General features: G+C 41.3%; 1 protein-coding gene across 1 annotated transcript; it reads left to right on the forward strand.

Annotated features, from left to right (window-relative positions):
- Positions 1 to 1,824: 1,824 nt before the first annotated feature.
- LOC112312768 (olfactory receptor 7G2-like) lies at positions 1,825 to 7,455 on the forward strand. The gene is given in 3 exon segments (XM_024569325.3): positions 1,825 to 1,963; positions 6,249 to 7,197; positions 7,199 to 7,455. Coding segments are annotated over 3 exon segments (1,110 nt in total). The 5' UTR covers positions 1,825 to 1,841; the 3' UTR covers positions 7,238 to 7,455.
- The last annotated feature ends 4,775 nt before the right edge of the window (positions 7,456 to 12,230 follow it).

The raw sequence follows: 12,230 nt of genomic DNA on the forward strand, positions 1-12,230 counted from the left end.
ATGTTTTTCTTGAGGACTTTTATGGTGTTACAACTTATATTTAAGTCTTTTATCCATCTTGAGTTTATGTTCGTGTATGGCGTAAGTTGGTGATCGAGTTTCATTTTTTTGCACGTAGCTGTCCAGATCTGCCAACACCATCTGTTGAAAAGGCTGTTTTTGCTCCATTTTATGCTTCTGCCTCCTTTGTCAAATATGAATTGTCCGTATAGACTTGAGTTTATTTCTGGGCTCTCTGTTCTGTTCCATTGGTCTATGTGCCTGTTTTTATGCCAGTACCAGGCTGTTTTGATTACAGTGGCCTTGTAATACAGTTTGATATCAAGTATTGTGATCCCTCCTGCTTTGTTCTTCTTTCTCAAAATTGCTGCAGCTATTTGGGGTCATTTATGGTTCCATATAAATTTCTGAAATGTTTGTTCTATATCTGTGAAATATGTCATGGGTACTCTAATAGGGATTGCATTGAATCTATAAATTGCTTTGGGTAGTATGGCCATTTTGATGATGTTAATTCTTCCAATCCATGAGCATGGTACATGCTTCCATTTGTTTGTGTCTTCCTTAATTTCTTTCTTCAGTGTTGTGTAGTTTTCTGAGTACAGGTCTTTTACCTCCTTGGTTAGGTTGATTCCTAGGTACTTTATTTTTCTTGTTGCTATATCAAATGGGATTTTTTTCCTGATTTCTGTTTCTGCAGTTTCGTTGTTGGTGTACAGGAATGCCTTTGATTTGTGAGTATTGACTTTGTATCCAGCTGTTTTGCCAAATTCATTTATTAGGTCGAGTAGTTTTTTGGTGCAGTCTATAGGATTTTCCATGTACACTATCATGTCATCTGCAAACAGTGACAGTTTCATTTCCTCCTTTCCAATTTGGATGCCTTTTATTGCTTTTTCTTGTCTGATTGCTGTGGCTAGGACTTCCAATACTATGTTGAATAGGAGTGGTGAGAGAGGGCATCCTTGTCTTGTTCCTGATCTTAGTGGGAAAGCTCTAAGTTTTTGTCCATTGAGTGTGATGTTGGCTGTAGGTCTCTCATATATGACCTTTATTATGTTGAGGAATGCTCCCTTTATTCCCACTTTGCTGAGTGTTTTTACATTTTTAACTTTTTGAAGTAACTCCATATTTCTTTCCACAGTGGCTGCACCAATCTGTGTTCCCGCCAACAGTGCACAAGGGTTCCCATAGCTCCACATCCTCGCCAGCACTTTCTGTTGATTGTTTGTCGATTTATTGTTGGTGATGGCCATTCTGACAGGTTTCAGGATCTTTTTATTCTTTTTTAGACTCTATTTCACTTATTTCCAGTCTCACCTTTATCATTTCCTCCCTTCTACTCACTTTGGTCTTTCTTTGTTTTTCTTTTTCTAGTTCCTTTAGATATAAGTTTGGATTGTTTATTCGAGATTTTTCTTATTTCTTGAGGTAGACCTTGCAAGGGAATAAATCAGTCTTCCTAATATCATTAATTACAAAGAGGCGCCTTTGTTTGAAACTTTTTTTAAATGTAGAATTTATTAGCAAAGGAGTGTGGGTACGTGCACCCAAGGCACATGAAATGGAGGTGAGCATGAACAGGCAGAGAGAACTGGGTGATGTAAACCTAGCCCAGCAGGGTTGGGGATTAGCCACCATTAATTTCTCTCTTCAGTAGTCTTGCTATCAAAGGAGTTGCAATGCCCGCGGATGAGAATGACACTAAAAATATTTGTCTAATGAAGATCTTTGGATATGATCCCCAGGGATACAGAGACTGTAAAGAGTCAGCCTGTGACAACTTCGCTCAAAAGCCCTTGCCCAGCCAGGAAGCGGCACACCTGAGCCTCCTCCCAGACATGATCCTCATTGACCAGGAGCCCAATGCTGCCCTTGGTCTTGCGGCCCTTCCTTTGGACAGAGCTTCCATCTTAATATCCAGGTGTCACATCAAGCATCATTCCACACTGATGCCAGCCAGGTAATTAAAGGCTCTCAGCTAATGCTTTGGCAATGAGGGCAGGTATTTTACAGTTTGATCCAGGGGAAGCATGTAGGAGAGCATATGCATGGAATGAGCACATGCATAAGTTATAAGTTCCCTGTGCACTTGTACCAACACTCAGCCAGTTCGCAACCCGCTGTTCTGTTTTCTCTAGAAAATAGAAAGAGCCCTTACCCTCCTGGGCTGAGATCTTCCCCTCCTCAAATGTGATGACTGTTACAAAACTTTCTGACATCTACCTGAATTCTTGTGGCAGTCGTGGGGAAGGGGGTTGGTCAGCTTTTCCTTTCATCTCCATTCCTGGTTTATGATACACGATGTAGGGAGGGGTGTTTGTATTCTCTGTGTAGCTGGGCTGGGCAGAGGAGAAGGTGCAAACAGAGATTCAACCAGCTGCCTTCCCAGTGCACCAGTCTCTCTTTATAAAATTACCAGGTATTTTAAATGAGAACAGCAGACATAGTGTAATAAATCAAAAAACATGTGGCCACTCTTTAGTCCAGAGTTAACAAATTTGTTGATTTTCTGCTATATCAGCTTCAAGTCTTTTTAAATTGAATTTATTGGGGTGCCATGGGTTCACAACCCCATGCGGGTTTCATGCGTCCAACTCAACAAAACATTGTCTGCGAGCTGTGTCATGTGCCCATCACCCAAAGCAAAGCCTCGGTCCATCTCCTGTTCCCTCCCTTTGCCACCTCCACCCACCCCACCCCCTTTCCCTCTGGCCATCACCACACTCTTGTCTGTGTCTATGAGTTATGTATGGACTTTTTTGCTTAATCCCTTCACCTTCTTTCGTCCAGCCCCCCACCTCCCCTCTGACAGCCATCAGTCTGTCCATGCCTCCTTTGTTCGTCAGTTTACTTTGTGCATCAGATTCCACATGTAAGTGAGGTCATGTGGCATTTGTCTTTCTCTGACTGGCTTATGTTCACTGCATTATTATTTACAACAGCTCTGGAAACAGCCCAAGTGCCCATCAGTAGAGGAGTGGATAAAAACGCTGTGGGACATTCACACAATGGAATGCTACTCTGCTGTAAGAAAGAAAGAAATCTTACCTTTTGTGGCAACATGGAGGGGCCTGGAAATTAATATGCTAAGTGGAGCTTCAGGTCTTTTTAAATAAAGTAACAAAATAATGTTTATATTTAAAGGCACCTCTTTTGTATTCCACCAGATTTTACTCTCCCCTTCCTAGAGATATCTCCCACTTACTCCTTTATGTTGTATATGTCTTCACAAGTGTGCATAAAAGGCGTTAACCATGAAGTATATCCACAGCCATAAGGAGAATGGAGAAATAAAATGTGAAATGATACACCGGAATACGTTCTCATAATTAAAATTAATGAAGCAGGATAAACATACCAGCAATAAAGAAAAGATAAATCACGCAAGAATGCCAAACTTAAATGGCACGTGCTGCATGGTTCTGTTTACATAAAGCTTTCAAAATGCAAAATAATGCAATGGTTTACGGAGCAATGATGCTAACTGTAGTAACAAGTGCAGGAGAATAACGTATATGAAGTTCACACAGTGGTTCCCTGGGGAAGGGAAGAATCGAGGCTGTGCAAATGCACGTTGTGGGGTCACACAAACCCTTATTATTTGTTGCAGTAAAAATGCCTGGAATGAAGACAATGAAGTGTATGCTTTTTAAAAAATTTTCTCTGAAAGATTTTTAAAATTTTATAATTGCTTTGAGAGAGATAAGGAGGGAAGGAGAGACAGAGAAAGATCAACTTGTTGTTCCATTTATTTATTTATTCACTGGTTGCTTTTTGTATGTACCCTGACCGGGGATTGAACCCACAACCTTGGCATATCTGGATGATGCTCTAACCAGCAGAGCTACCTGGCCTTGGCTTGTAGTGCATAAATTTGATGCTGTTTACTGGTGGGTAACTAGTCCTTCATTGTGTCTCTGTTGTTTTTTCCTTTTTGCCTGAATATCATGGATTATTACTTGTAAGGGTGAAAAATATATTTAAAATTTTCTAATGATATACATTTTGTGTGTTTCAAAAATATTTCTCATAGGTTTTCATTATTTGTATGTCTATTCTGCTTTATTATTTAACCCAGTTTTAATTGCTATATATTTCATTACATATCCATTTCAAATGAACATAGGTAATAACTGATGATACCTTTGTTCCTTTCCTGAGTGATAAATGTTCCCAGCTTATAACCTTTTCCCTGAAATCTGAAGTTGTCATGCTAGGGATATTCTCGCTTTCTATGGTCTTACCTGGCACCCTGCCCACCCCATCGCTTCCTTGTGAGAAGGAAAACTTGCACGTGCTGTTTTCCGTGGCAGAGCGACAGTAGCACAATCGCAAATGTTCGCAGGAGGGCACCGAGTGCCGCGCGCGGTTAGATGCTTTTCCTCTCTTTTTTTCCCACCTTTAGACACGCCCATGAGACCGTAGGACAGTTTCCCTCATACGAGTGAGAATGCCCGGCTTTTCATAGAGGCGGGCGATTCCCGGGGTGCACAGAGCGAGTGCTGCTCCGGGTTAAACTCCGTGTCTGAGTGTGAGTGATACACCAGGTGGGGGAGGCCGCCATGGCCTCCAGCGGCCCCCAGGCAAGGAGAACCCCTGCTTTGCAAGCCAGGGCGTTGGGGTGCCTAGTTATCTTCCACGTGCCACGTAAGTCTATCCTATCTTGCACTTATCTGTCTTCTAAGCACCAAAAATTGTTGTTATTCTCATCTATTTGGGAGGAGTGTAATCTTTCTCTCATTATTTAGCTGTGTGTGTTTTTTTTGTTTGGTTGGTTTTTTAAAAAATACTAGGCCACCATCACCTTAGGGGAAGAAATCCCTGTAGGATAAGATAGAGGATGTCCTTGACGTTTGCCCAGCCTCTCAGCATTAATCACTAATGCAGATGAGGAGCGTTTCCGTTGGAAACTTTTGTGAGCTCCAACTTCATAGGCAACAGTTTTAAATCTATGCTCCGGTGGGGGGTCGTGTATTTAGACAGATGCTGTAACCTGCAACACAGGGCTTCTGGGGTTACAGCCTTACCTTGAGGGGAAAGATCTTGTAGGGAAGGGAAAAGATTAGGGGCATTGTTCAAGATGAATATATTTAAACATTATTTTATTTTATTTTTTAAAGATTGTAGTTATTTTTAGAGAGAGGGGAAAGGAGGGAGAAAGACAGGGAGAGGAACATCCATTGGTTGCTGCTCTCACTTCCCCTGGGGACCTGGCCCACAACCCAGGCACGTGCCCTGACCTGGAATCAAACCTTTCGGTCTGTAGGCCAGCACTCAGTCCACTGAGCCACACCAGCCAGGGATATTTTACTTTTTGATTACAGTTTACATTCAATGTTATTTTATATATGAGTTTCAGGTGTATAGCACAGTGGTTAGACAGTCAAATACTTTACCAAGTGGCCACCCCTCCATATTTCAAGTGCCTACCTGGCACCATACATAACTGTTACAATATTATTATTGACTGTATTCCCTAGGTGGCACTTCACATCCCCATGACTATTTCGAAGGGATGTTATAAAATCTGAGGGATGGTTTAGGAATGCCAATTCTCTATTATGCAGACGCATTAAGAATGACTGGCCAGTCAACAAGGTGGTCAGGTAACACGTACTGACCCCGGGTCCTTAGTGCCCAGGACACAATTCTACATCACCTGAGTGTCCTCGTGGGTGAATGGGTGATAGATGGTCTAACTCATCAGTAATTAAACACACACTTCAGATGATCCTGAGTGTGCCCAAGGTTGGGGGCCGTGCACTATAGGAGAGACTGAGTAACTTCATCCCCATCTTTCTGTTTGAAGGCAAAGGCACATTTCTGAAAGAGATGCCGTGGCTTTTCTTTGGGTCAGTCTCAGCACTTGACTCGAGGTTAGAAAGAAAAATGGTGACCGATACATACTTGGGCCACTAAAGGGAGGAAAGAGAAGAAAAGAGTGGGAGATGATGATGGCAGGAGAAATTAGCAAAGGAAAAGATTTGAATATCTCTTGGGTTCACCATTGAAGCCGAGGCTTTTTTCTTCTTGTGTAAGCCCTGGTTCTCAAACTTTAGCACAGGTGAGATTCACCTGGAGGGCTTGAAAAAACATTGGTTGCTGGTTGTCCCTCCCAGAATTTATCCCAGGAAGTCTAAAGTGGCAACAAGAATTTCCGTTTCTATCCAGTTCCCATTTGACGCTGCTGTTACATGCCTGTGGACCATTCATTTTATCTTATTTTCACCCGTCTTTGCCATCAGACTCATCAACAACATAGAACCGATGAACCAGACAGATGTTTCAGAATTCCTACTGCTGGGACTGACGGATGACCCAGAGCTGCAGCCTCTCCTTTTCTACCTGTTCCTCTCCATCTACCTGGCCACTGTGCTGGGAAACCTGCTCATCATCCTGGCCGTCAGCTCTGACTCCCACCTGCATACCCCCATGTACTTCTTCCTCTGCAACCTGTCCTTCACTGACATCTGTATAAGCACAATCACCCTCCCAAATTTGCTGGTGAACATCCAAGCACAGAGTCAGAGCATCACTTTTATGGGCTGCCTCACCCAGATAGGCCTTGTTGTGGTTTGGGGAGGATTTGAGAATTTTCTTCTTGCAGCAATGGCCTATGACCGCTATGTGGCCATTTGTCACCCCTTGAGGTACACAGTTATCATGAACGCCCGTCTCTGCATTCTGCTCATTGTACTCTCACTGCTCCTCAGTACAATGGTCGCCGTGCTCCACAGTCTGATGGTGTTGCGGCTGTCGTTCTGCAAGGACCTGGAAATACCCCACTTCTTCTGTGAGCTCGCCCAGGTCCTCAAGCTTGCCTGCTCGGACACCCTCATCAATAACCTCCTGATATATTTTGTGGCTAGCCTATTTGGTGGTATTCCTCTGTGTGGAATCATTTTCTCTTATACTCAAATTGTCTCCACAGTTTTGAGAATGCCATCAGCGGGGGGAAAGATGAAAGCCTTCTCCACCTGTGGGTCTCACCTGTCCATTGTGTCCTTGTTCTATGGGACGGTTTTTGGAGTGTATATTACTTCCACAGTTACTGACTCTTCCCGGAAGACTGCAGTGGCTTCAATGCTGTACATTGTGTTTCCTCAAATGTTGAACCCCTTTATCTACAGCCTGAGGAACAGGGACATGAAACAAGCTTTGAGGAAACTCATCAGTAGGATATCTTCTTTTCTGACTTTGTGCCATTTATTTGGGGCTGTGGTTTCTAGAATGAGGGAAAGGGATGGAAATCCTGGTTGAGCCACAAGGCATGATTGTCCCATCACCAAGCTCTGAAGCTAGACAACATGATAGCCAAGCTGATTTTTATGTGGGGTTGAAAGCCAACTGTTCCTTCTTGTCTAGTTCTATGACATTTGACCCAATTTTAATTCTCTAAACTCAATTTCTTTGCTCAGGGTTTCCAGAAGCAGCCTGAGGCAAGGGTTCTTGTTCTAGTCTTTTTTGTAGGGTGGGAAGATCGATTGGGGAGGGAGATCGCTCTCACAGGCGGGAAGTTGCAGAAAGTAGACAAGACAGGGAACGATTTGAAGCAAGGCTGTGGTCCTGTCTGTAGAGGCTGGCTTCCACCGGATCCCACGGGAGGGTCATGTTCATTTTACCCTGGAATTAAGCCTATAGTGGGTGGAGTAAGGGAGCTGACTTTTTACATACTATTTAGTAATTAATTTGAGTTTTCACTGGTAAAGCATATTCTCCTGGGAAACATTATCAGCTACCAAATTGTTTCATTATGTAAGTAATTTGCATAATTAGATTATGTCAGTGGTTTGAGAGGATTGTGAGGTATTTGAACTTCATCAGTGAGGAAGTCTTCAGTTCTAATAAGAGAACAACCACTGACTCTAACGTGCTGGAACAGTGGAGTTAGCTTCCAAGGCAAGGACTTTAGAGACAAGAAAGGCACAGAACGGGGTTGCAGGGATTCATTCAACCCCCCAGGTGCTATCTAGTCCTAGGGCTGGTTCTCCTCAGAGTCACCAGGTGGTGGCGCTGGATGGAGACGTCATCCATGGACGTGATTGCCTGAGAAAGAACTCAGACCGTCCTTCTGGAGTCAGATAACTATAGATTTTCCATGGTCAGCCAAAGATATTTCTGTACTGGCTCAATAAAGGCCCTCACAACGTTATCTACATTCTCTGCCCCTCACCAGAGACTTCCCATGAGTGTCCTGCGGCACACTGCTGTGCCACGAGAATTTTTAAAACATGTGAGACCTAAAGTCAGGGGCACTGACCTCTTTTCGCTTAGATTGTCAAATAAAAAAATAACAACAGCCAACACAACAATAGCCATCTGTGTGAATGAATCAAAATTATACTAATTTTTTCATCAGATCAGCAAAAATATATGTTCTGGTGTGCCACAGAATTTTATTAATTAGTTTTGTGTGCCGTGAGATGAAAGAGGTTGAAAATCGGTGCCCTAACTTATTATTACATGAGAAAATGGTGAATTGTCCTTACTTAAATGAGGGTCTTTGTACAAGTGGAGCTTATCCCAGATTATCTGCATGGGCCCTAAATATAATGCTGATATTATGTGAAATAGACAGAAATGGAAGACAAAGAAAAGGAGGAGGTAACATAACCATGGCAACAGAAATTTGATTGATGCCGCCAGTATTTGACTTCCAGTATTTGACCATTTTCCCAACTTTTCTGAGATATAATTGTATATTACACCACGTAAGATTAAGGTTTACAACTTGTTAATTTGATACATTTATATATTACAAAGTGATTACTACCACAGCATAGGTAGAGCTCCTTCCTACCATGTAATTACCATTTCTTCTTGTGGTGAGAACTTTTCAGATGTACTCTCTTAGCCACATTCAAGTGCATGATACAGTCTTATCAGCTGTAATCATCCTGCTGTAATCAGGCCCCCCATCTTGTTAAGCCTGTAACTGGGAGTTTGAACCTTTTGACCGGCCTCATCCCAATCGCCCCCACCCCAGCCCCCGGCAACCACCTCTCTAGTCTCTGCTTCTCCAAATTCAGCTTTTCAATGTCTACTCATCAGGGATGTCACACTTTTGTCTTCTCTGTCTCACTATCTCTCTTAGCATTATGTTCTCAAAGTCCATTCCTGGTGTTGCAAATGAAAAGGTTTTCTTCTTTTCATAGCCAATAGTAGTCACATATTTATATCACATTTTTTTAATCAATTCATAATTGACAGACACCTAGGTTGTCCCCATACCTTGGCCATGGTGAGCAACACTGCGATAAACATGAAGTGCAGATATCTTTCTGGGGTCCTGTTTTCATTTCCTTTGGGTATATGTAACCAGAAGTAGAATTGCTGGAGAATATGGGTGTTCTATTTATAATTTTGTGAGAAAACACTCTACTGTTTTCCATAGTACTTGCCAGTTCACATTGCCACCGCGGTGTTCAGGGGCTGCCTTTCTCCACACCTTCACCAGCATTGCTGTCTCATCTTTTGCAATAGCGCCTAACGCCTGCGAGGCTGTGGCTCATTGTGGTGCTGATTTGCATTTGGCTGATGACCAGTGACTTTGAGAACCTTTTGACATACCTGTTGGCCATTTGTATGTCTGTGTTAAAAAAAATTGTCTGTTTAGGTTCTTTGTCCATTTTAAAAATCATATTACTTGTATACTTGCCATAGAGTTGTATGATTCCTTCTATAGTTTGCATATTAACTCCTGATTAAGTGAGTAGTTTGCAAAATTTTTCTCCTATTCCATAAATTGCCTTTTCATTTTGATGACCATTTCCTTTCAAGTACAGCGGCTTCTTAGTTTGATATAGTTCATTTTTGATCTGTTGTCTTTGCTTTGCTGTCAAATCCAAAACATCATTGTCAAAACCAATGTCAAGGAGTTTGCCCCCTATGTTTTCTTCTGGAGTTTCACAGTTTTAGTTCTTACATTAAGTCTTTAAATCATTCTGAATTGACTTTTGTGTTATAACATTGGGGCCCACTTTCACTCTTTAATTCTCATTACCTGAAAATATAGCCTAAGAAAGTTCATATCAAAAGAATTAAAATATATCATAGATTGCTGAACACATGAAAATACTGAAGTCCTTAAGGAAAAAAATGGATATTAGTATAGTACATTACTCACATCCATTAAATTAAGGACAAAATACAATGAAGTAGAATGATATCTACTGTTAAGAACAAAGCCGCACACTACTGCCGGGTACTGCCGTTGTATTTTATCCCAACACATTTGAAAAGGAAGAATCAAAGAGACTTGACTTGGGGTGGTAGACACACTACCAGTGCACACACAATGTGTTGAGGAATTGTGTGCCTGAAACAGTGTAGTTTTGTTAACTACACAGGTAGTTCTGCACTGGCTCAGTAAAGGACCTCACAGCATTGTCTGTACTCTCTGCCCCTCGTCAGCAACTTCCCATTGGTGCGCTGTGGCACGCTGCCGTGCCACAAGAACTTTTAAAACATGCGATACCTAAAGTCAGGGGCACTGACCTCTTTTCAGTGGGGTAATTTATTTATTGGGGTAACACTAGTGTTACCCCAATAAATCCAATACAAAGAAAAAGTAAGAAAGAACTTTTAATGAATGAATAAGTAAGAAAATGAAGAACCATAAGTCAATCAAAACCCCCAAAGTAAAGAAACATGTACATTGAATTGATTGTGTGAAAATTGCAAACTGTGTTATAAAAGTCCAAAAAGGAAGTATGAAATCTGTCTATATGGATTGGTCACGATTGATCACAGAGCTTACGTCAGAGACTGCTGTGCAAAATATACACACAAAAATTAAAGAACAGGAAACATTCAATGACTCTGAAGATAAAATACCTCTAAATGTTTGAGTCTACAATATCTTCACTATATTTGTAAATATATTATTTATGCCCAATACACAAACTCTGTTTTCATACTTTAAATTGGATTCAGACTTCACGATATCATTAATGAGAGAGAAACGCTTTTGTTTGTCTCCCCCCTTTTCTGTTTCTCCTTTTTATTAACAGCCCCATCTTGAATGTGATGGGGTCCCGTCCCCCATGTGCTTTATATTGTATGTGTCTTTATAAACATGTAAAGGATAAAGGGCACTGACCTTTATACTATCAGAGAAGAGAGAAATAGATTGTGATGGACAACATAACATAATACTATCTGCTAGTTAAAATTAATAAAGTGGTACTAAATATGTCAACATTAGTCAAAAAATAAATTACATAAGAATGTCAATTGTAAATGGCATGTACTATATGGCTCCATTTATGGAATCTTTTTAAATGTTAAAAAATGCAGTTATCTATGGACCAATAATACTCATTGTAGTAAAACCTGCAGGGGAATAGTGTGTCTGACGTTAGCGTGGTGGCCACCCTGGGGAGGGAAAAGAATCGAGACTGTGAAAACGATGCCGCGGGAGCTCACACACCGGTATTGTCTACTGCAGTAACAGCATCTACAGTGAGGTTGGGAGGGGTGTGAATTCAGGCTGTGGACGGGTGTGTGCCGAGCACTTTGTTACCTCCTTATTTTGTTGCTCTGTAATAAGTTGTTATTTTTTAAATGTGTGTATTTATTTTGATTTTAGACTATTACCTGCGGAAGTTCATATATACTTTTAATATTCTCAGGCTGCAGACTTTTAGTCATATAAAATCTTTTCTTATGTAGAAATCTATATAGGTTTTCATTATTTATATTGACTCAGTATCTATTCATCTCATTATTTAACTCATTTTCATTGATACACATTTCATCATAGGTTTATGTCAAATGAATTTTGGTATTAATGTTTACTTGATTCTTTTTCTACACAATAAAGATTCCAGTTGGAGTTTCCCCTCATAAACCCATACTAAGCATGTTCTGTCTTTCTATTGTGTTTTTTTCAGCTTTCCCACCCATTGCTTCTTTCTGAGGAATAAAATATGCCAGGTGCTATTGTTCAGGGACAAAAAAGACCACACACAGAAAACAGGAGGTGTCAGTACGAGGGTCCCACGGACTGAGGGCTGTGCCGGCTGCTTCTCCTCGGTCCGTGGCTCATCGTTACTCAGCACTGCAACAGCCCCATAAGGCTTATGAGATTTCCCAACAGACAAATGAGGGCATCAGGCTTCTCATGTAGTTGAACAGCTTTCTCCATTAACAAAGCAAGCACCGGTTTGTATTAAATGTAAAGCGGTTGGATCTAATCAGCACACCAAATGATAAAGACTCTCACG

The sequence above is a fragment of the Desmodus rotundus genome, chromosome 9, assembly GCF_022682495.2.
Source record: "Desmodus rotundus isolate HL8 chromosome 9, HLdesRot8A.1, whole genome shotgun sequence".
NCBI lineage: Eukaryota > Metazoa > Chordata > Mammalia > Chiroptera > Phyllostomidae > Desmodus > Desmodus rotundus.